This window comes from Bombus pyrosoma, linkage group LG1 (genome assembly GCF_014825855.1).
Source record: "Bombus pyrosoma isolate SC7728 linkage group LG1, ASM1482585v1, whole genome shotgun sequence".
NCBI lineage: Eukaryota > Metazoa > Arthropoda > Insecta > Hymenoptera > Apidae > Bombus > Bombus pyrosoma.
In genome coordinates, this window is record NC_057770.1 from 4,629,556 (window position 1) to 4,655,841 (window position 26,286).

At 44.9% G+C, this 26,286-nt stretch overlaps 1 protein-coding gene across 1 annotated transcript; it reads right to left on the reverse strand.

Annotated features, from left to right (window-relative positions):
• Positions 1-105: 105 nt before the first annotated feature.
• On the reverse strand, positions 106-25,440 carry LOC122568452 (facilitated trehalose transporter Tret1-like). The gene is made up of 7 exons (XM_043728194.1): positions 25,280-25,440; positions 19,493-19,963; positions 8,439-8,628; positions 7,996-8,167; positions 7,638-7,910; positions 6,165-6,473; positions 106-3,692 (listed from the first exon to the last, which is right to left on the reverse strand). The coding sequence occupies exons 2-7, from the start codon at positions 19,728-19,730 to the stop codon at positions 3,267-3,269; spliced, it is 1,608 nt and encodes a 535-aa protein (XP_043584129.1). The 5' UTR covers positions 19,731-19,963; positions 25,280-25,440; the 3' UTR covers positions 106-3,266.
• Positions 25,441-26,286: the final 846 nt, after the last annotated feature.

Sequence of the window (26,286 nt, forward strand, 5' to 3'; positions counted from 1 at the left end):
CGTCCGACACAGACAGACTCGTACTACTAAAACGGTGAAAAAGATGGGATACAAGATTGAGGTACAAGAATGATGAAAAAGGAAGAAAAAGATTTCACCTGTTACTTAACGAGTAATACTTTAAAGTTATAATTTATTTAGTTGTAACAAAAGTATCGTAATTACACTATACGTTTAATGCGTAACAATACGTACATACGTATATATATGTACATATATACAGTTGCATAGAATATTCATATATATTTATATATATATATATAAATATATACAGTATCGTCGATAAGAAGTTCCTAAACTTGATTTCCTTTGTACCCTGATTATTTGTTTGAACGTTATCACATTCTCTCATTGCTTCGTACACGATATTCCACGTGATCATCATACTCTATTTTAAAAATCTACTTTGCTGACAATCGCGTGGAAAATCGTTATCGCTCGATCTGTCTAATCGCTTCGAAGGCCTCGCGAACAATGCGCGTACTTCAATCTTTTTTTTTTTTCCTCCGTGAACAGTACAATTTCCTCTAAACATGACGTTACTTAAATTAAAAAACAAAGATAATAACACGTTCTGCGAGCGCTTCTCTTCTCGATCCAAGTGGAAATTCCATACACCGGGTAATTCGAACGTCACTTGGCCGCGGTTCTTTTTTCCCTGCCATATTCTTTTGTTTCTTAATCGAGTTTTTAAATTACCTTTTACACGCGCGTACAGTCGGGTCATCTTAAGCATATCTTAGGAAAAGTCTTATTGCTCTTTGAAATAGAGGAACATTTCGGGAATGATTCTACAACGTCCAGCTCCGTTTTCACGATCGGAACGAAGAACAAACGCATCAGAAGTCGTTGTTGCGTACAGATTCGCGCAAAGGAAGATTAGTTTCTATCGATGACGACGATTTCACATCGTCGAGAGGTTCACCATGGACGATATGTTTCGTCCCATACTCGGACAATTCTGACCTCGATGAAATCCGATCGAGGCGCTCGACTTTTCATCGCGATGAATATGTACGCAACGACCGACTTCGATCGTTGATCGTTGTACACGCGGTCGATTATTCATTCTCCCTTCGTTATTTCCAGTATCTTTCTTTTCCTTTGTTTCGCTAACGCGCACGCATCAACGAATTAACCGCGTTTCGTCTGCGCGAATACCTTGCCCCTATTACACATCACGTTAGAAAGCCAATGACTTTTCCTCTCTTTTGATTTTCTCATCTTCCCGCGCGTATCGTTCGATAGGTACATCGTGCTAGGCTCAATGAATCGTTTTCCAGCTGAAAGATATGTCAAGCTCGATCAACCGTTGCTCGTCGATATGTCTCGTTTCTCCGACCGTATACCTTAAATGTCGCGACCTTGTTAGAACAGTATATATTTGGCAAATCTTTAAGGCTATCGCGTAAATGCAAATACAATTGTCGTTCGTAATCGTTAAGAAAGAAAAAAGAGCGTTGCGCACACGCGTATCGCCGATGCGTGAAGGATATCTCATCGAGGAAAATTCTTGCAATCTTTTTCATACGATAATCCGAAACGAACGATTCAACGGAACCGGTGTTAATCGAAGTGAGATATAACTAAGTACATCCGTTGCTAGATCGCACGAATAACAGAAAACGAACTCTATCGATACTTGAATACAAAAGTTACGCTACGATTTACGATAGAAAAAATTATGCTTAAGAAACCAACGTTTAAACCTAACGTCACACAACGAATCCTCGCGAAATGCCGTTCATAACCAGGGAGAAAAATTCATCGAAGAAAGAAACGAAATACTAAAGGAAGAATGATCTCTCAATGCCACCGCACGAAAAAAAAAAAAAGGAAGAAATATGAAATGTTTGCGCTAGCGTTAAAACGTGTCGTTTTGCCGGCTGCTACGGAAACACGTTGTCGCCTGGCTTCTTGGTCGCAGAAATTATGCATTTGCCTTCCTAAGAACGGAACGAGAGGTGTCCAAAGTATAACGCAATAATTTCTAGAAATAATTTTCCGCAGAATAATCTTCTCTCGAGTTTCGTCGTTGCATTTATAGAAGTCTACTCTTAATTACAAGGATAAAGATGACGAGAAACAAGGAGGAACGCGAGTCTCCACGAACATTCCAACAATCGCGTACAAAATAGGAATGTGCTCTCTCCCTATCTGATCGTCCATTACAATAAGATTCGTTTCTCTAATTGATCTTCCTACGTCGTCCCTAAACGCGATTAACGCGTCTCGATGATGGAAACTCCATGACTCAGTGGTGAGCGATCAAATACCGACTGCGTTATCTTCTTTTCTTCTTTTTCTTTTTTTTTTTTTCTTTCAGTTTATATGCCGCCTGACGCGCACGAGCACACCACTCGTCTCAGATAAAGATCGATCGTATTCGCGGAATTCCCGCGTGCAAGTCGCTCGTCCGTTCCGCTTTACAATCGTATGATTTCGCGACTGCATGGAAGAACGATCGTCGAAGACTCTTTTTCTCATCTCTTCGTCATCTTTTTCGCGATTCTACGGAACCTACGCGATCGAAAACGGATACATATTCATGGTCGGTGTAGCGGATCTCGTCCTCGCATCTATGCACATCTAACGCGGCGTTGAGTTATTAAATATTATGGTACTTGGAAGGATCGGATAAAATCTTACGTACAAAGGAAACGACGCGTACGTTAAACGGCTAAGGCTTGTCAAAAAATAAATATATTCATTAACTACTATGGCGCGTACGAGGCGGGAAACGCGCAGTAGGCGAGTACCGTTCATTAGCCGAGCTGTTCGTTCCTCGGAACATGGAAATAGTAGACGTTCGTTATTCGTTCTATCGTTCGACATCTCTACCTTGACATCTCTATCGTTTGAACAGATTATAGAATGAAATAGGACACTCGTTCGAATCTCTGTCGCGTTTCCCTTGTCGTTCTTTACGATCGATAACAATAATATCGCATCGAATGCGCGCCGACGTCTTATCACATACACGTATACCTAAGACCTAAAAGTCACCAGCGTTGTCGTTCCGGCCCGTTCCTACGATTCTAACGATAAAAAAAGGAAACAGTATCCAATCGTCGCGTGTCGCGAGGATCCAGAATCGCGATTCATGGTCTTTGGCAGTATAAAGGCGCGCTTAACGGTATATACGTAGTATATAGAAATAGGAAGAGCAAGAACCGTTCGACGGATGCGATTGGTCCGATGCGCGAACGCGGGCGAAATCGAACCTCGAGATCGTTCTCGAGTCACCCGAAACCGCAATACTGTTTTCACTTTTTACTCGAATTTCCGAACTCGGGTATCTCCGAATGGTCGGCGCCGCCCAACACGTCTTGAATCTCTTGCAGGCTCTTTCCCTTCGTCTCCGGTAATATCAGCACCGTGAACAACACGCTGGCCACGCAGAATACAGCAAAAATCCAGAACAACGCGAATTGGCCGAATATATCCTGCAGATTGTTAGCGAACTTGGTGATGAAGAAAGAGACCAACCAGCACACGCACACGGTGATTCCGGAAGCCTTCGATTTCACGTTCGACGCGAACATCTCACCCATCACGGTCCATGGAAGAGGACCCCAGCCTATGCAGTATACCGCGATGAAGATGACCAGCGACACGATAGGAAGCCACGATATACTGCTAACGTCCGAGTGTGTAACATCTTGGAGGAACATGTAGAGTCCCAGGGCGATCTAGAAATCAATGACATATAGCTATAAATAGGAGATATTTTGTTGGAACGTTTTCCGTTGGATGTTTTCCGAGATACGCGTGTCGAATTACCGGCGGGATTTAGGGAATTAGGCGGCGGGATATTTGGTAAGAAAGATACTGAGCGCGGCAATGCTCCACTTGCTTCAAATAAACTTTAACTCCAATTGTTCGGACGGCACGCGTCCCACGATGCTTGCAAGGCGGGGAAAACAATTCGCGATCGGTCGATCGATGTATCAGAAGATTAGCGTTGTCGGTAATTAACCGCATTCCAGACATTTCCTGACACGTCTCGTGTCTCACCAACGCTCGATACCTCGATCGACTTGTCTTTCTCGTCGTTTTTTCTTACCTTCGTCATCCGTTCACCGTTATTACGAAATTCAGAAAACAGCGTTATGGATGGCGAAGCAACGATCGATCCTGCGTACGCGTGCACGTAACGAGGCATTGACATTGATCGCGGCCGCGGATCGGTGCAACAATCTACGGCTATGGATAATTAACTGCTCGACCTCACGATTCCAGATGCGTGAAGTCATCGGAACGAACCGACGATTTCCGTGTCGACGCGTCGCTTCTTTCTGTTTACGGAAATTATCTTCCAGGAAGTTTATGTTCATAATTTGCGAACATTACGGCAAACGACGAGTAAGCGTCATTTTATTAATTAATTAATTCAAATTATTAATACCTATATCCGTATAAGTTCAAGGTTCAGCGAGTTGTCCGACGTTGGAAAAGAACGTTCGTTCCGTTTAAAAAAAAAAAAAGCAATCAAGGATTCATTGGCCGTGGTAAATCAATGGGATGTCGAGAACGCGTAGTAGCGTAAGAAAAGCCTCGATAAACGTGCATGAAAAACCCCACTTGCACCGCGTTATAAAAAATTCAGTCGTGGATTCCAAAAATCCACCGGGCATTCATCGTCGAGAGCGATTTTATTGGAGCGCGTGAAATATATTTTCGGATGATCGAAGATAAGCGAAAGAAGTTATCGGCTTCGTTTCGTATAAAAATTGGATCGAGAATCGAGCGACGAAGGTGGATCACTGGGGCGACCGGTGAAGAAAAGAACGAACGAAGGTCGTGCGTTCGTGTTGCACCGTTGCGATGGAATGCGACGCGCATCAGAAGTACATCTACACACGATCGCGAGGTTACATAAATCGATTTGAATAGGCGTCGCAAGGCCGCGATCGATTTGTTGCCGCTATTTTGCAATACCTGCGAAACGTACGCAATGGACAGTGGATCAAGGCCACGGAAAAGCGCATTCGATACGCGATACAACGACAAATCGTTGCAAATTCTCCACGAGGTTGTGGTAATCTCTCTCTCTTTATCTCTCTCTCTCTCTCTTCCCTTTGTTTCGACGATTCCGAATTTTTTAAATTGCAATCGTGATTCAAAACGATGGAACGTACATTCCGCAAATACGTTCTGCTTGTTTATGCAACTTTTCGATGATACTAATTAACCGATAATGTAATTTTAAAAGAGCTGTCAATCTATCGTGCGAACAATGGGACTTGTCGTTGAGATGAGAGATAAGACTGATTATGTATGCCGTCTCTCTGACACGAAGAACAATAGTTTCGACTTGCCGGAGATGTAGATGGTCCGCGTGACATTGGAATTTTTCCAAACAAATCACGATCTTTGAACGTTTCGGAATGAAATCGCTTTCAATCGTTATCATTGTATCGGAGAAGTCGATCAAACGCCAGCCAAATTCTAACCGCGATTCTCCGCGGCATCGCCGATATGTCGGGTGGAATAATGGGAACTATGGCGCGGGTACTTACGAAATACCGCGAAAATTGCACGTCACGTAACTCGATTAGGTAACTGATCGAAAAACGTGGTTATGTGACCGTCGAAACGCATCGTCACCGACGACTTGTTTTATAATCGAGGTGGCCACGGAGCGAAAGCGTAACTCGGGATTCGCGTTATGCCGCCTGGAACGACAATCGATCACGTTTCGGACGTTTCGAACGATCGCGGAATAATTTGTTCGCCATTAACCGATGCTTCCAAGCGTAAAAGCAGCCTTTACGAAATATCGTTACGACACCAGAGGGTACGAGACCTGGTTAGCGTCCGGAGAATCGTACCTCACGCTCGCAGCTGTCGTTTGACTCCACGTGCACGCGTTATCGAGGACAATCGGTAGAAGCGTTGCAATTTTATATTTCCACGTCGCGAGGACTAGCATCTCCACCGCCTTGTTTTTCGATAAACACGACTCACGCGGTAAGATCATAAAGAGATACATCGATCTTAAATTGGGGCGAAAACAATACGATAACGCGATAGCAAGGGAACGATAGTACGATCTTTGTACGGTACAATTGCTACTTCCGTAGTGTAATGTAGCTATGTGACTAGAACGTAACGCGATAAATTTGGACGATAAACACGGACTTCAGAGATATTTCACTTACCAAGGAGACAATCTCACCAACGCCGGAGGTAATGAGCAGCAACCTCCTACCAAGTCTGTCAACGATCACCGGCGTGACCATGGAAGCAACCACCTGTACACTACCGACAATCAGAGTTGATATGGAGTCGGGTAGCGCACTGCGCGCAGCCTGGAAGATGGATCCCATATAGAAGAGGACCACGTTGATGCCACTGCACTGTTGGAACGTCACGAGCAAGCACGTATATATCAAAGCTCTAAAGTTCGCCTTCACGTTGAATAAATCGCTGATTTTCGCTTCGGTCTTGAATGCTTCGTCGATGGCAACCTAAATACCAAACAAACGGATTACGATCGACGATCTATTTATTCGAACCATATCGCAAACGCTAAAGTTAGTTGCTTTTCGTATCAAAAGATCGAATCATCTTCCATCGATAAATCAAAGAAAAATTTGTATTTGGGGCTTGATAAACAAGTTGCGCGCAACTCGTCGCAAAGAATGTGAAAAGATTGAACGAAAACGATGGAAGAAGAGAGCGAAGAAACGATGGATGAGGAGAAAAGGAAATATCGGTTCGGCGACCTACTTCGATTAACGTAATAGATCGCCGAGATCTATTACAAATTCATCGAATTTTAATAACGCGGCCGCGGAAATCGAAAGATCGAACGTCGATACGCGTAACGATCGCGTTGCTGCGGCACATGACACGTTAGTCACCCGACTACGCAATAAGGTATACTCGGTAGCGTATAGAGGCACGTTGGAGGTTGCAGGAACGCTCCTCCGCGTTGTCATCGTTGACGGATCAAGGAACGACCTTACCCCCGACCTCGTTAAGCGAACGTTACCCGAACGCCGCACTGATACGATGTTGGCTCCGCTCGCTCACGCTTTACCACGCGATCGGTCTTATCGTAGCTCGTTCCTCTTATCGACTCCCGCTCTCCGCATCGATTTTTGGTAAAATTCCTGTGTTTATGCCAGACCTTGTTATCAATGCTTCTGATTCTTCTTCTTTCGTCATATAAAACTCTGTTTATATTTATCGTTTGCTAGTTCCTCGTTGCTTTTACAAACGATACCGTGCAAACGTTATTCGTTTGTATCTATCGCTGCACTTCACCGTTACGTACAATAAGTTGTTGCATATTGCGTATTAATATTCCTGCGTTATCACGCCGTTCAATTCGGATTACGATTATTCGTTTAACGCGTCGGAAACGATCTCGAGGCCTCGTTCAATTTCGTCTCGCATAACGACGGTCATCTTCGTCGGTGTTACGACATTCAGGCACACGTGCCTCTCTCGCGATCAACGTGACCTTTCGGACGCGTGCAGACGGAAATTGTTCTAGTCTCAAAAGCACACGGAAATAGTCAGGACCTCGCGGAAATAGAATTCAACGGACAACGATCGTTTCTGAACTATTCTCGGGTCGTATTTTCTTTTTTTTTTTTTTTTTTTATTAATTTTCCATTACGTACCTGCATTTCGTCGGCTTCCTTTTGCACGCTAGCGGGAGACTTGCATCGTAACCAGGCCAAAGCTTGGATCGCCTCTTGTCTCTTGCCGATCTTCAGCAAATGGTACGGCGATTCGGGCATCATGAAGAAACAAGCGACGAATATCACGGGTATAATGCCGCAGAGTATAGCAAACACCAGATACGACACGAACGGCCCGATGCAGTACGCATATAGGAGACCGAAGCTGACGAACAGTTGCAAGAAGGATCCTAGAGCTCCTCTGACGGACGTCTACGTAATTGCAAACAAGATGGAATATCGATTAAACGCGTTACAACGAAGGACTCGGATCAGAACGAGTGGATGCGACGTTTACCTCGGCGATTTCGCCGCAGTACATAGGAACGACCGTGAAAGCGAACGCCAAGGCGATACCGAGAATTATTCGTGCCGCGTACAATTGGTACACGACGCCAGCTGTTGCGACTAGGATCCAACCGATCAGAAATGGTACCACACTCAGTAGCAGCGTCCTCTTTCTACCGCATCTGCGAACCAATTAGATCAGATTAGACGAACCGTTTTGTAGGGACAACGTCTTGCGTTTACATATTTACAATGGTGTGTGAATTTCGAGCGTCAAGTGTCTATACGCGCGATAATTCTAGCGAAAGACGCTCGAAGCTCCATCAGCCACGTGGTCAAGGCTTCGAGTTGAAAACCTTGGCCAAGTTTAACACTCTTTGGAACGTGCCAGGCCTATCGACCAGTACGCGCGATAATAGATGATACGATTGTTCCGTAGAAATCGCGACATACCTTTCCGCCAAATATCCAGCCGCGAAACTGCCAATCATCGCTCCCACGGAGACCAACGAGCCGATCCAAGAGTTTTCATCCGGGGTGATTCTTCTGCCGAGAGGATTGTCTTCCACGCCATTCTGTAGCTTAGGTAATATCGGACTGGTCCATCCTAGCAAAGCACCGGCTGCAACGCAGCACAAATTTGCTGAAATCATAACGTTCGTTGTTATTAATCTCTTCGTCCATTTGGTGCAACGGCATCTGCGCAAGACGTATTCGACGTATTCGAAAACGATATATAGACGATTAGTTAGCCTAGTTTGACGCGTTCCAAGATGTACGATTAACGAGGGTAAACGATAACGAACGATCTCCTTGGAGTATATGTTTTCCGTGTGCGCGATAGTCACGGTTAAGTTAGGTCCGCTGGCAGAACGACCGCTGGTCACGTTTCTCTCTCGCGTTTCTCGATTCCCGTCGCGATCCGTTCGCGTAATCGATGTGCGACATCGGAGACGAGAACGACCAACGTTGCGAATAGATCTTCGCTACCGAATCGCCAGGGTCCTGCTACAATTTGCTAACGGCGCCATCGATAACGCGTTCAAAAAGTATACGAACAACGGCTCGCACGACGGACAAACTCTAATCGGAGAATGTTTTCGTGCCCGCCCAGTTCAAATTCTTTGCGAGAGTACTTTTCCGTCTTTCTACGGAGTCGGCGATCCTTCCGAGTTGTTCGCTTAGAATCGCTTGTGAAACGTCTTCCACGAAACGAGAGAAAAGAAACGATCGCGCCGTACTTTGTCAACGCGAGACAAAAGGAGAGCGATTAAATCGATACGCGATGGTAAGGTGATTTTAACGCCGGATCCATCTATTATGTTAATTATCGTTCGTACTATCGCTTTCGATCATCTGCTCGTCTTCGACGCTTTCCGTGTCTGTCCCCTCCCCCTCCCATCAGCACTCTCAGTTGTTTCACTCTTCTCGGTATTTTCCTCGATCTTTTCCCAGTTCTCCTTTTCCCCTCTGACGTTCGACGCGAGAAGCTCGCGATCGTTGATACGCGAAATCGAATCTCTCTGATCGTACAACGGTCGATCACTGGTAGAACGAACCGATAAGAAAGAATCGAATCGCGAACGCGGGTGCATTTTGCGCCTGACCCTCTGTCCTCGTTACAGAGATGATATCATCGAGGATAACATAAATCAGGAATGTTTTGTCATGTTGTGCACGTTCGAAAGCGTCCGATGTCTAACGTAATACTAAACTTTACTACTTGCGTACACGGTAAACCTACGTTTATCGACGTAATTAGAATGCTTAATTCGTCCACTGTGGGATCTCGGTATCTTCGAAGATGAAGCTTCCGATAGTTTGAAACCGCGGAACTTTATCGATTCCTTGTCGACAATGTCGTTTCTTTAAGCCTTCGATAAGACAATTCGACGCTCTTGTTAGCGAATAACAGCGAGCATTTTCATAGCAAAAATGCAATTTGTACCTTCCCGCCTGCTCTTCCGCCGAAACGCGATACGAGGATCGGTAGTTCGAGGGCGTTTCGCACGATCGGCAATTTCAATGACAACGCTCAAGAATCTCGGCACGCCTGCCCATACAAAGATACGCGAACCTGACGTTCCGTGGAGGAGCAACGTGTTCTTGAATCGAAGAAATTGGATGCAATTGAACGAGACCACGTTAAAGTAGATTGATTAATTGAATCAGACTGGTTAAGGTAATCGGCGGATGAATAGTTTAAGTCTTTATCCAGCGAAACGCTCTGAAGCTGCTGTAAAATCTCGACTAAGTGGGAATGGTCGATCGTGTTACAAGGAATCCAAGGTGGCAAAAGTTTCTTGTTGAAACGACGCAGATACTCTGCGCCATTGCACGTAATTGAAACGAACGTCGGAATGTCGCCGGTAAAACGAAACAAGATAACTTTTTCTAGGAAATCGAAGAGAATGTCAAACTAGATAGAGTTTCGATCAGCGATTCGATGATTCGCGATTACGCTCGAGTTTACGTAACGAAAGGGGTGGATAGGAGTGGAAAATAAAAGCTACTCGTGGCGTAATAAACTTTCGAACGGCGTGGTGTTCCGAAGTGGCGATCGAAGTTAAGGAACGGAAGGAGTCCGAGTACGACGAGTACGTACGCGACGAAACGACACGTTAAACGTTGTAGCCGAGAGCAATGCAACAGGTTTACATAATCGCCGCGGAATCGCTCTTATATCATCCGATCGCGTGCGACATTGCAACGCGAAATAAAAATAACCAGGCGTGTTCCTCGCGGCGAATGGTTGCGCTGGCCGGCGCGTGAAAAATCTCTCGTCGGGATATCAATATCGGACATCGTCAACTTGTTTGTTCGCTACTGTGTCTGCATTCTTGGATCTCTAATAATCAAAAAACGAGATAATCGATGTTTGCGTTCTTCTTGCGTAAAGTATTTGCCGTTCTTCTGTCAAAGCATCGGAGATATCATTGTTTATTCGAAAATGCGTAGAAGGACCTTTCCTTCTACGATTGAATACAACTACTGAACTTGAATACGATCGAATACGATCGATTCTTCGAAGGGGATAAACGTGGAAAGGAAGAGAGCGTTATCGATCAGTAAATTACCGCAACCTCGTTAATCGTTATAAATCGTTTTAAACGTCGTGTAAACGGATCGATTAATTCCTTCCGTTCCACAGCCGCGAGAAACGTGCAACGAAATAACAAAGAAACTTCACCATCGAAACGTTTAATTACCATGATATTGCGAGCGGAGACGATATTCTGCCGGAAGCGGCGTTCAAATCGGCAGGAATTATCGCATTAACCAGTCCATTGAATCTCATATTTTAATAAAAATAATTAACCGTACGATCAGATTAATCTACGACGCGATTCCTTCGTCGATATTCGCCGTAAAAGGAAAGTGAAAAGAAATTCGATCCTTTTGATCGATCGCGAACGAATTTATCGATTACTTGATTTGAACAGATGTCTCGCCAATTGGCCTGCCTGCCAATTACCATTGCCATCCGCGACATTTGCAGACACGCGACGAAACGACTTGTTCTATCGACTTCTTTAAACGACGATGACTTAACCGAAACGCTCTGTCAAACATTTCGATCGTCATTGAAAGGTGAAAAAATAGTTTTCGTCGGCGATTACGAAAGAGAAAGAAATCGATTCGTTTGCTTTCGATCGTCGCGATTCGCCAACTACCGTAGTTCGTCTGTTTCCTTCGAATCTGGATTTCTCAACCGACGATAGAAACGATATCATCTATGTACAGAATGGTGGCGAGCTGTTATTAATGCGGCAAATCTTTCGTTCGTTACTACGTGGTAAATCTGCGCTCTGGCAAACATAGATATCGATTCAGATACTCGTTTATAGACACGATCATGTTCCACCACTGTATACACTAAATTCATACAGTACTACAGATTATAGTAAATTGTCACGCACTTGAAAATCTTTATCGCTCTTCCCTAATCGCTATATCGTACGAACGATTCACGACTCGCGCATGCTTCTCGTATCGATTGGCAATTCGGAATGGCTGAATTTCGATCTTCCGTGGTTTTTCCATTTCTCGTCGTCGACTCTTCGATCGAGTCGAAATGACATGGACTGATACGTCGCGAGCCATTTATCGTCACTTGTCTCGTCCAGGGACAAGAAGGCCGCTATCAGCCACAGTGGAGAAACGATGGACGTTGGTGCGCGATTTGTCGATAACGAAGCTCCTAGGGGCGACTAGAAACTACGTCGTTGTAAATTTATGCGATTAGACAAGAGTGAAGTCGTGATTACCGTTGAATGGCAAAACAGTAGCCGGCGCCGAAGAAAAACAGAAGCAGAAGGGGTATTGGAACATAGGAAATTTTCAAGTCGATAAGAATTCTCATGAACTTGAGAACGTTGCGTTATCAAGTTGTACGATATGCTTGGATGAAGTATTCGACGACGAAAGAAATCGTTTTTTTCCTTGCTTCGAAGAGGGGTGGAAATACCTATGCGTCGAGTTGTCACGTGTATCAATTACAGCTAGATAATACGTAAGCTAACTTTGTTAACTCCTATGTCGTAAAACAGATAAAATAATGGCGATTAATAATCGAAACGATAGCCGTGACGTCACCGCCACTATAACGAGCTCTCTATCACGAAACTTGCAAATTCAGCGATGTTTCCACTGTTTCTTCTGCTACATTTTGCATATCCTATTAAGCGTGTTTACAAATTGCGCAAGCGCGGATTTCCATTCATTTTTCCGCGATAAAATTCTAGATCCTTCGAGGGATTTTTTTCCAGATTCGAAGCTTCTGACTCGCAAACATAGTCGTCTAAACAGAGATGATATTAAACAGCCGCGAAACTAATGTTTTCGAACGTTCGCCAACGCATCGTTAGCTTGAAACGCGACGCACAATTCCCATCGCGAATAACTCGGTGGGTGTCGATCGACGAATCATCTCGCCAGACCGCAGATAAACCGTCGCTTCTATCGCAGGAAACGGATCGCAATGCGAATTTTCGTTCTTCTCCCTCTCTGTGATCCCCTATTACGTAACATTGTAAACTCTATGTATACGTTAATTTGTCACTCCTAGATTACTAGGACTGAAACCGAACGCGAATAAATATCGTACGTCTCGCGTCAAAATCGCGTTACTGTTGGCGAGGATAATTATTATAATAGTTGCTGCTATAGAAAGTTGTGAACGGGGATCGCGGAAAAACAGGAAATTGTCTCGATAGTGGCATTAGAAAGTTGGCCGTTTCTCACGTGAGAGCCTCTGATTGTCGCGTATTTTTAATTAAAAAAAACAGTCGCGATAATGAGCGGGTAGAAAGCAAGAAAGTACGGAGCAGTGATCGTAACCAACCGGTACCTTTAATAACGACGAAAAGGAACGCGGTAAACTCTCATTCGTGAATAAGCAAGATCGTCGAATAAATGGAAAATACGAGCAATTTAAATTGCCAATCTTTCGTCAAACACATTTACGAACGAGTGAAAGTTTCTGGCGGCAGCAGAAATTGCTTAGGCGCTAAGTTGTTTCCATATCGTTGGAATACGTCATCGATGGGTGGATCCGCATAGACTCGGCGTTTTCACGCAACTGGATTAAAACGCGAAACACGAGATCGTCGTAGATTTATCGTCGTCGGCCTTATTATTCGATTCTTTTCATTCTTCGGTCTTGCGGAATCTTTTTCCTACAAAAATAGCCCGGGAAAACGTAAATATTTTTATTCGCGGAGGCTCGATCGGACGAGTGCGAACTCAACACACTTTGATATCGGACGATGTCTGACCAGCCTCCCTTGACGCGGTGCTCTTTCGTCGCGATAACGTACGAATCTTTCGCAAATTATCTAAATCCACTGCGATATTGACTTTTCACCTTTCGCCGACGTTCGTCTTGATCCTCGCTCAATTAACCAGATAACGCTAGCGATGAATTTAAAAGAAACTTGCGAAAAATCCTAATTCCATCAACAAAGATTCTAGGGCAAAATCGGAATTTCGTTTGTTCTTGTTTATTATTTATAGCGCACGATAGGATAGCCGCGATCGACGAGGCTCAAGATCGAAGATCGAGCGAAAGCTACTATCTAGCGGCTATTAGATTTATCGTGTTATCAGTTCCAGGTAATAACGAGAGAATCACGACTACCAGAAATATAGTTATCATGGGTTTCTTTTCGCGATCGAAACGAGGCAATCGAGGCAACCTCTTGGTCGGATTAATTTCTTTCTTCGTTCGAAAAGGAAGAAAAAAGGTTGGAAAAGTATTATTCGTTGAAATTTCGCTCGAGCTCGAAGATGGTCGACTTATTATTCGAATCGGTACGATACGGTTTGCGTAGTATCGATGCGTTTTAAGACTGCAATTATATTTTGAGGCGATATATGGCGATTGGATGAACGACGAGCATATTTTCGCAAACGGAACGTCTCGTTACGAGACTCGATGGATCGCGATCTCGACGTTCGGTGTCGGGCACTCGATCGAGAAAACGTACGTAATTCCGTTTTGTGATAAACATTCGTGATCTTTGACACTAAGAGGATATCGCTATTCGAATGTTTAACAATAACGAGAGATAAGAATTTATAAGGTAACGAGGAAATTGTTGGAATAAACGTGGCACGATACGCGTCTCTGGTCGAGTAAGATTTGTCACGTCGAACGGGCAATTGGCATCATCGAGAGAGACGAATAAAGTAGGTAAATACCGTATCGAAAGTAACAGGGCATACGATCAAATTAATCTACGTATGGACTGCTTCGACTGGAACTGCGCACGATTTCCTTAAAGTTAACGATTGGAAGGCGGCAAATTTGGGAAATATGGCGCGAATCGAAGCTAATCTGGAGAACTTGGAGAAACTGGTCAGATTTTACAGATCGATGCTCCGAACGAAGCTCGATGCTTCGCAAGTTGCAAGTACGTTTTCGTAAAATTGTCTATTCGGTAGCGATGATTTGCCGCTTTTTGCTGCAACCTTCGAGAAATAGTAAATCATAATTATTCGTAACGCTCTACAGATAATTGATCTATTTTTTCGAATGCTAATAAGGGTGAACTAGTAGGCTATGTATACTAATAAGCAGAATCGTATTTATTCCGACGAACGATTACGCAAGCAAGTACGCTTTTTTAACCAGACCACTATCTGGCTATAATTACGTCTTTATCGAGCCAACTGACACTATCATTATTTTTAACGAATCGTCGCGGTAGCTCGTCGTACATCTGGCATCGATCCTTTACAATCGACCGGTAGTTACTAGTTGGACAAAGCGCAAATACCGTAGTCGACCGATCGATTTTTTGTTTTCGCGCTCTCAACTAATCTTCGATAATCAATGCATTATCTTGAAATCCGTTATGTAAAACTCTCCGTTCGGATAAGATAAAAGCACGCGGGCAGGGACGAGGGAAAAGGTTTTCAGAGCTTAGCCGTCGCGATCGAACGATTTTATTCGACGCGAAGAATCGATTTGCTCGATGCAGAGACGCGACCAACGCGTCGGACGAATTTTCCGAGCGCGTACGTCGGCGCGTAAATCTTTGCAGAAGGCGGTAAAAATTACTTTAACGATCGCCTCGTCTTTCGCGCGGATTACGAAATGAAATTTAACGACTTGGTCGAAACGAAGGACGCGCGTCTCGTTTCTTCCAGATAAACGCGAGCCACGACCGTCGACCACGCCGCAGGAGAGCCTTGATTTCTCGAATTCTCCACGGTCTTGCTGCAACGCGTGCCCGTTACGACGACGCGTCAAACGAGAAAAACGAAACGAAAAACGAACGGAACAATCGCTGCTTTCGTAGCAGTTTCCAGAACGATTCGATTTTTCCTAAGACGAAACGAACGAACGAACGAAGGCGTGGCCTTCCACTTCCGTATGAAAATGGATAAACTCGCTCACGAATGATTAAAATCGGACGACGTGGGCGGACAAACCCTCGTAGGTCAATATCCACGCGTGGAGAACGGCCGTTCGTCGCCGTTTAAATCCAGTTTTAGCTGAAAATTTTCCAGCGATGTTCGAGGGGACGACTGCAAGATTTACGGGGAAATTTATCTTTGAAATATTCGGGGCGTTTGACTCTTACACGCAAACGAGATGATCGATACGTATGGTATAGCGAAGAGGGGGCGAACCTTTTACGAGATTTATATCGGTAGAACGATCGACGCGAGGGAACGTGATCGAGAATATGATCGAACGAAATGCGAAGAGTGTCGCGTGCAGGACAATGGGTTTACGTGAGAGCGACAGTCGCGAGGAGAGGTTCGTGTCCTCGAACGGCCGCGAATATTAAACGATTCGCATCCGGCGTCCGTCCAAATTGAATCACGCCCGGTAAAGATTCCAATCGACTCAAACTACATCCTCGTTAGCCGCAACGTCGTAACAATTCGGTCATCCGATACGTAAAACCTCGAAACAAATCGCGCCGCCTCGAAACGTTCAGCCTCTTTCGTTCGACATTTTTCTCCGTGATTTTTCAAGCTTTTTCAAAGACGAGAAAAAACTTTGTCCAAGATAGCAGCTACTGTCGTTCCAACGGTACTACGCCTTAACGCAATCGAAATTCGTTGGAAAATTACGTCGAAAGAAACTTTACGCTTTCCACGTAACTCCAACTCGCGATTACCGTACCGATTCGATCGCGAAACGAAACCGAACGTTGCACCGGTTACATATCCGTTTCCTTGAGAGAAGAATCCGTTCGAGACACGAACGCCAAATCGCGCGTGTATATTCGTCGAATTGACGCACGAATCGATACTGCGTGTTCGTGTTTCTCTTCCACTTTGTTCCAACTTTGAACCAGCGCCGACTTTGCCGCGTTCCCTCTCTTTCTTCTAGTTTCGTTTCGTTCGTTTATCGCGCCACGCTATTTCCTTCGCGCCTGTCACCTACGGGAGCCGCGTTAAAGATAAACGGCGTTATTTTCAGTCACGGCATACCGATTTTCTTCCTTGACACTCGTACGCTGCTATTCAAGGTCCTTCCTTCCTCGATCTCTTCTTTTCTTCTTTTTTTCTTTTTTTCTCTTTTTCTTTTTTTTTCTTTTGTCGTCTAAGAGATTACATTTCGATATATTTAGAAAGATAGTCTCTAAATACACCGAGAGAAAGGCGAAGAGGAACGCGAAAGAGAAACGAAAAACTATGGACTGTCGATGTCGAGACTGGTCGGATCGGAGTAGTGCTAATAGTCGTTGTTTCTCGTTCGAGTGTCCATCGTCGGGCGTTTGTCCGACTTTACATCGCTCGTTGCGAGAGGCGGATGGAATTCGTCGATTCAAAGTACAATAAAAGAAGGATGGCGTGTAGGATGAATCACGGGAATGGAGATTATTTCGAGCGGACGTTTTCCGCTTGAACACACGAAAACGGTACGATATTCGTCGGACAGCGTGGACTATCCGAATACGTATATCCACGATGAGTTTATAGAAACGCGAGAAATTCGACGAGTAACCGTGACAGTCCGCTTGGTTCGTGAAACACGTGGATGCCACCGTTCTATCGCCGACGACGTCATCTCATTTTCGACGGTCCGATCCACGTAACTCGACGGCGAAATCTATTCCCCGCTAAAGCATCGACCATGCGATTTCGAGAGAATGTCCACGTCCGCCTACGCTCACGATCGCAGTCGGGAAGAAAACGAAGCGTTGGGAAACGAGCACGAACGAATCGAGGATCAAAGGAGCAAACTCGATTACCGATATTTTACGCTACGCAATTACGTATGGCTCGATAGCGACTTGGATCGTGGCGGCAAACGTTTAAACAAATATCGCGGATTGTCGATAAACGCGACGTTGCACAGTCTCGTAATACTCTCGTAAATTCGGACTCTTGAACGATCTACGCGTCGTTCCAAACGGAAGCAAAAGTCCGACGTCGAGAGTCGTGGAATTGCGATATTGTTCGTCCGTGCTCGATCGCAAATTGATATTTGCTTAGCTGTCTGGTATAATGGACGCCGGATTATTTGAAACGTGCTCCTTTCAAAGGAATAGAACTCTAGGCAATTTCGTGGCGTGCGTCTAGTAAAGTACCGTTCGTTTTAACCGAGAAAATTTATACGCGTGGCCGTGATCCGCCGAGAACCAGAAGCAAAGGTCCGCTAGGCTCTACCCTTTAATAGCTACCATAGCGGTAATGATAATACGAATCTTTCAAAACGACACACACACACACACACACACACACGAGGAAGAATATATTCGTAGCATGACGTCGCGTATTCTTGCGGCAAAGTTGGTGCGCGCGCGTTTCGAGCCAATATCGCTTTAAAACGCACGCGACCAGCGAAAACGCGCTCTCGTCCGATCGTCTGTTTACATCGCTTCCTTGTTTTGCGCACGAACACGTAAATTTACTTTTGTTTGTCCACCGATATGTATAATGCGTTATACTTTACGCGATCGTTTCGCTCGAACGTCAGCGATTAAGTAAGAAAATCGTTTGCTTGTTACGCTGTTACTTCGTTTAAGCTATTTGATAATTACGACAATTGCGATTATCAAGCGTGAAATCGAGCATCGTAAGATAACGGTTTTGCCACCTGTGCGCGAAGAAACATTTCTAAAGAAAATTTCGTCCCTTTCGATATTCTTCCTCGCGCGTCACAGGCGAACGCGTTACACTACTGTGTACGACCGTGGTATCGCGGTATAGCATGGTAATAAGTCAATTATGATTCAATTCGCCCGTTTAACGTTACGACGATGAAAGAATCGGGAACGAGCGATAAGAACTAATTTCATAAAGTAATCGTCGCTTCGATTCTACTCGACGAAGATCGCGATTCTTTCTCTTCTTGCCACGGAGAATCACCACGAAGCGCGAAAGTCTGTTCTTCTCGAAGCGTTGTACGGTTAACAGTTAACGGAGAATTATAGATGGAATCGATCGTTCGTAGCAGTTCATTAGTGGAATCGAGTCTGTTGAATTTATCTAATCCGTATCTTGGAAATCTTACGTCGTACAGATACTATCGACGTTCGACGGACTCGTTGGTTCGGTAAATTTCTTTCCGTGGCGTCGAATTTACCGAATAAACTTTTCCACGAGTATGTAAAATTCTACGAACGATACGACAGCCCGCTGCTTTCAAACTTTAAACCGTAAAAATCGCGATTCGTTCGCTTGAAAATTCGAGTTACCTTTGAGAATATCAAGGTTTTAATTCTCGCACCAGATAATTACAGATAATTGTTAAGTTGCTTATCGGTAAAAAGTTTCCAAAGTCGTCGATTACGTCGATTTCGTACGTCCGCGTTCCGTCGAACGATTTTCGAAAGAGAATTCGACGATTCCTTAACAGCGGCGCGTCGTGCGAAAATGAAACGCTTTGCCAACGGAAAAGATGGCCAACAACACGCGGCTCTGGGGTCGCTAAACTCGGGCTGACGGTCGGCTTCGTCGATAGATGCGATTTCCCGAGAGTCCTGGCACGCGGATCGAACGTCCGCGTTTAGCCATTGAGAAAAAGGGTTGAAACTTACCCGCTGCAGCGGCGAGGTATTGAAGCAACGTCGAGCCCTTCTCCGTCATTTCTGCGGCAGGACACTGGTCGTGGTCACCGATCGTACGATACTTGGGTAAGCTACTACCAAACTTTATGGGATATTTTCCAGGGGTGGGTGAATAGTACACCGCTGAAGTGCAACTCGTTGGTACAGGGCTATAGGCATACTCTTTATAGCGCCCCTCTATTTCCTCCTGGACGTGGGTGGGGGCCATTTCTCTCTCCTTTTCTGTTTCTCCCTCTCTCCTTGCGCTTCAGCCCGTCGCTCTCTCTCTCTCTCTCTCTCTCGCACGTACACGGCCCCGTTCGATAAGCCCCGCTCCACCTCCTCTCCCTTCCCTCGTGCTTCCTCCTTCCTGCGAAACGAGCTTCGTCGGTTCGTGTCCTACTCTCGCACGCTTCTCGATTCTCCCTCCAGCTAGCGACGACCAGCAGTCTCCTTCTCCGGCTGAAATTGCAACAACCGTATACCGTGAGTTTTCGACCCTGCGGCCAGCTACGGATCGTGCCAAGGTCGCGCGATCATCGGTCGATGCGGTCGACCGACGGGGTTGAAACGCCGACAGGCGCCAAGCGGCGCCGATCGTTTCGCTTTTTCATCGCCACGGATAGTCGTGCTGCTATTCCCGCGGTTATCAAGCGTGTTAAACAGGCTGTACGAAAGTCTATTACGGTTCTGGATCAGACGATTACTTCGCGCGGTTGTTACTCGACCCACGTTTCGCGTTTCCAAGCTTCCAAGCTCGTAAGTTTGGATGCTTTTGGCGTTAACGTTAACGTCGCGAGACAGGAAAGTCAGGGTCGAGCAACCTGCAATGGCCCGACACGATTCGTTTCTCGTCCGACCAAATTAACGATCGTCCTACGTGTTATCGCTTACGTTCCATCGCCGATTCCATCACCTCCACGATCGTTACGTTACATTATATAATTATAATTACAGAACATTTTGTCTCCGCGTTCGTTATCGTCTACGAACGTCGAGCGTATCTCGTCGATCTACGCGGCTGTCCGAGAGAAATTTTATCATTGGAAAGAAACGAGCTCGCTCGCGTAAGAAAAAGAGCCGAGATTGGGTGTGTTTTTCGGTCGTTCGAAACGCGACGTAAAATCGCGATATAATGGCAAGAAAGTGACTTTTCCATCATTTTCGTTTCCCGCTTTTGCAGGATAGTCGGTTGAACGAAGGGCGCTCTTGGATCTTCCTAAGGAAACTCGAGCTACCTTCGATTACCCAGATTAGGTAGAACAGGCAGGCTAAAGATTTACATCATCGTGTCTTTCTTTGCCATTTCGATGGAAATTTTTGTAAGCAAATCTAAAGAAAAATGTTGCGATAGACACGCAAAAAAAAAAAAGTGCCGTCATCGAGGAATCTTCGCTCGTCCTTCTCTGTATATCGCTGTTCGACGATCGCGATTGTTCTCCGTATCTGCATTATCTAACGTATCGCATTTTTCTTCGGGTCTCGAAACGTTTGTTGCGATCGAACGAACGCGTCTGTGGCGGAATGGCCGCGAATTAAGTCGGCCAGGAGCGACGGTTATAAAGACTTTACCCTTCGCCTGTTACGCGCCCCTAGCATCGGCACAAAAAATCAATACGAAATCGCTACTGACGTGCACGTGTACCACGACAGCTGCACTCGTGCGAAAGTAAGGGTTGGACGCGAGCTAACGGGGATGGAAATGCGAATGCCAACGTTCAACGTCGCAATACACGCGCTGTCACGAACAGGTTCGAAGGAAACGATCGAATTCTAGTCGCGTTGCTGCCTATATGCTAATGTACAAATGCAAATAGAAGTAGGGTCGATGTAAATCGACGATGAAAGAGAAGAGAACAACGGTCGCGTATGAATTCTATTAGCCACGTTGAACGATCGTCTACGTACGACTATTAAATAAATAACGACGCGTTCCTTTATATCGTTTATATAATGTTTCGACGACGAGTTACGTCAATGATCACAATTTGCGGGATATCGAACTTTATTTTATCTTTGACCGACGTTTACACTCGCCGACGAACAAGCCGACTCGAGCTGCGTGTCTTTGCTACTTCCGCGTCCTACGCGTCTATGCATGCGCATTTCAGTTTCATTCACACTCGCAATGATCGTTCCGCTCGTCGATTTTCATTCATGCGCTACGCGAACACTCTGCAGCGCACTACAGCGATTTCCCTAGTACGCGAAGCACGTTATTGCATTCGTCTCGCGTACAAGCTTTTCTCGTACTCGCGCTGATCGTACTCTCGTTACGATCGCTCAACGAGACCGAGGGAAGATCGAAGCGAGATGCTGTGTGTCACTGTGTAACGCTCGCAGCGTAAGGCTTGAAGAAAAGAAAAAAAAAAAGAAAAGAAAGAAAGTCTATAAACGTAAAGAACAGCGTTCTGACGATAGTTTGTTTTAAAAACGAGGCGAGTTCCATTCGATGTTTATCGAAACGATCGATAAAGATAAAAAAGGAAAGGTATCGGAACGCCGTGATTAAACGAGCGGTCTCCTCTGCTCGTACGTTCGGAACCTGGGGCCGAGTTAATTGATTTCTAGAATCCGGGGATTATCGAAGGTTGCGTCGATCAAAGTGCTTGCAACAAGAAGGATGTTACAAGAGCCGGAAGCGTTTTTTCATTAAAAATCCGCTCCGTTGGTTCCTACCACGGCAAAGAGTCGAGAGAAACGAAGATTTTATTATAAAATCGGAAGCAAGTACTCTAAAAAAAAAAAAAAAAGAAAAAAAATTTTAATATATTCGTGAAAAGTTAGACGAATAGATCGCGTGGTTTTATTCGAAATTTTATGAATTTTCCTTCGCCCATTTCTCGTAGAATCCGAACAGAAACTCGTTCCGCTCTTTAAATATTACGACAAGTGCTTTGTACGAAATATTTCGTACATCGTTGCGTATTACGCGTAGCCTGAAAATCTTGCAAAATTGTCCATACATACGTACGCATACGTATAGACGAAACGATAAATATTTAGAATATAAGCGCGGAACGCGTAACATACGTAATGTTGTACGTTACAGGCAGAGTGTAACGATAAGGAGTACGCGCAACGCGTGTCCTCTTCGTTCGAATGCCGGCGCGCGACTGCCGCAATTCGGAAATCCCCTCCAATTCGATGCCTCTAGGCAGACGCGTCGCTGCGTTCTCGGTTTTCGCGTCGTTGAAATCAATTTTCAGTAACGTAATTATTTTCGTTACACGAAATCGTATTAAGGAACAACATCTGATACCGTCCGCTCGTGAAATAAACATTCTACCGGTATTTGCAACGCAATGCCAATGCAATGCCAAAGCGTTACATAATTTATTTCTTTTTCTTAGTCATTTTTTAAACGACGATGTCTTAATTACACGATAATTAGACAAAGAAACAACACTGGCATAACGTACGACTACGACGATACTTGGAACGTCGGTAGCAAAACGGAGTATTATTACACGAGTAGGCGCGTCTCTCGAAGAAAATGTAGATACGCGATTAGATCGTCTGTTTTCATTTTTTTTTTCTGTTTTCTCGTTTTTCATACGCCCACTCGCGATATGTATAACGCTTGGCGAGCAAACATAACTGTAATAACATCGATGGTGTTTACAAGAATACGCGTCACGCTTTCGTACAAGTATTTTCGATATCGATCGATCTCTATCTCGGCAGTGTTTCTGTCCTTTCGCGTGTATTTGTTTAAATACCTTCAACGACAAATGTTTCTCGACTCGCGATACCAGTTTTAATTCGAAATATTCGTTCCGAGATAATTCCACGCCGATTATCGAAATTATCAAAGTGCTCCGAGTGCTAAAAAGAGGGCAATTAAAAGCTCTTGGTTAATTTCCAAATCTTCGGTATCGTTTCCACCACTACCACCATCCGCGGTATCTATCTCGTTCCAAGAAGTTTTTTCAGCGTTACGCGACTACCATCGCGATACCACTTAAATAGAAATGCAAAAGAAAATCGCGAATTATGTTCGAGAGATTATCTACAACTCGAGAACCACTTATTTGTCACGGCCATTATCTGCTACCGAAAAAATGTTATCGCCCGATAAGATGGAGAGGAAACCGCGTACGAGAAGCAGCGTGAAAAGATTCGTGGGTGGAATATTTGGTCAACGATGACGAAATCGGGCCCGTGCTCGACGCTCGAATTCGCGTACGCGAATCGTTAGCTCGGATCGCTGAATCGTATTCTATGACCGGAATCACTGCCGAAACTCGCACCAGAGATTATTTCTCCCCTCTAACCGATCGTCCACTCTTGCGGATAGAGATGAAAAAAGAAAAAAGAAAAAAATAACGATTTGTTACCGGGAAGTTGCAAGCTGCGCTAATGGCGAAAACCCGACGTGTTCTATTTTTTCGAACGCGATCGATCTCGTATTTAATCACGACCCCGTATTTCGTATCTTCTTTCGCTTATTTGCAGCCGATATTAAACTGTTTCGCGAAGACGAGGGTTCGACGGAAGATAATCGAGCATTACTTATACATATTGCGAAAGCGTGCGTCGAAGAAGATATTTTACAATTACGAATTTGGTTATCTACTATCGTACGTGTTCGAGTACTTATTTAGATTTAGATCGAAGATTCGTTTGTTGCCGTTGCTGTAAATTGAATTCGAGGCTCGAGGCAACGAAGGAAAATCTTCCCTTTCTCTTTGGTTTTCGACTCTCTTTTGACTCGGCGAATTTCATCGACGGATCGTTGGGTGACGCAAACCTCTAGACCATAGGTGAAGTATCGTTAAAAAAGTGAACGACTCTGGTAATTCCACGACCACATCGATTAAAGTAAGAGGTAATAGCGCCGATGCCAGGCACGAGGCACGTCGTCGATCTTGAATGGTTGAACCGCGCGATCTATTTCGTTCGGTACTCGTTACGTTATCGGAAACTACGTGACTAACTACGAATCGATTCGAGGAACACGATGTTCGAAGACGATCGGTGCTGTAATTCCGACGATTCGCGATCTGCTACGTTTCCGTTGGTTTATCGTTCGTACCTTTCGTTTGTATAGGTGTGTCGATAGTAGGCGGTACGATTAAACGACGATATAGACACGTCAGGAAAAGAAAGAATCTCTGAGTAATCGGCATGTACGTTCGCAGGGTTCAACGGTTGCGATTTTTTTTTCTTTTACAAACGATCGCAGGTTTCTACGAATATCAGACACTGCTCGGAAATGAAATTCTCGTATGATGGAATGACCGTTCTAAAACTCACTTGAACACGGAGGAACGCAAAGCAACAAGTTTTCCTTCAAAGTTCTCGTGCCGACGATCGTCGAATCACCGTCGAAAACCTTCGTGTTGCGACTTTTTGTCGCTCGATCGTGAACTCTTCGAGAATGTGACGAGTATAAACGTCCTTCGAGGATCGTTCGTCCTCGATTTCGGGGACGTCGATGGGATTAGAGTTATCGGTTCCAGCAGATTTCCTGGCGACTAGAAAGTCCATTTTTGGTTGGATCCAGAAATCGATAAATCTTCCACCTTCGAGTCTCCCACCGTCGCTATGTGTTTCCACACGGAGAGAAGAAACCTAACGTCGCGATAGTCGTGGATGATCGACTCGATCTGATCGCGCGTCAGACAAGAAAAATCTCCACCGAAATTCGGGAAAAGAATTCGGGAAAGGAAGATACGACGCGTATCGACGCGGAAGACGCGAGAAAAGGAGGGACGCGAGTTTAACGCGGAACGTTAGTTTAACGAGAGGAAGGTGAAAGAACGACCCACTTACCGGCAAGGTGCGCGCACTTTGTCAAAATGGTATTTTCCCTAAGAAACACCTGTATTATAAACACTCGATAATCGTTATATAACGAACTCGAATCGTTCTTTATCCGAGAATGTGTACCATCGGACACACACGGATAAACGTGAACGTGCTTTAGTATGCGCCCGTTTCTCCACGCAAGAGTCCGCGGAATATAGCCGTCTCTGTGGCTGACCCTCGATAACGCGACGATCGCCACTCCAACTGAGCGTAGATCGAGGATTAAACGCTAATTAACGTCTCGTCATTCGGCTAATCCGCCCCACTCAAAAAGGTAAATATGGCACGAAGATGGTTTCGACGGTCTAAAATAGGACAGGACGATCCATTTGGCGAGATCGCATCTTGCGTCATGTATTTTTAATTACGCATGCACGAAGAAATTCCGATACACAACAGAAGCAGATGATACCGGCGCGGAATCTCGTGACACGGCGCGTCTTCTATGCACGTCGAGAGACGCAATCCTTGAAACATCGGTAGAATTTCGTTTTGCAATTCGTTTAAACGGTATCGCACGTGTCGCAGCACAAGCTTATTTGTGGCTCTATTATTTAAAAAGAAAAATTTAGAGAACCAAGGATAGACTCAACGTGTTTTCTTTGATAAAAATAAAGTCTAGTTGTATCCCGCTGTTACGTCGCGCGGGACATCTGCACGCCAGCCCTCGCTACCTGGCCGCCAACGGTCAACCTACAGCCATCCCGATTCTCAGTAGACCCAATGACCCACCATAAAGACATTAACCTTTAGCTGCATTGTCTCCACACATGTTTGCCAGTCTAATTGCATGTCTGGAGAATTCTCTAATTCGAGAAGTATTTGCAGTTTACGGCTGGGTCTTGGAAAGGTCCTTGAGTTTATTAGGCGCTCTTAAGAATCACGGAGAAAGCGGACAGTCATCAAATGGGAAAAACCCAACACATGTCCATCATAAAAGGCTGTTTTCCCCATCTGGAGCAAAGTCCACC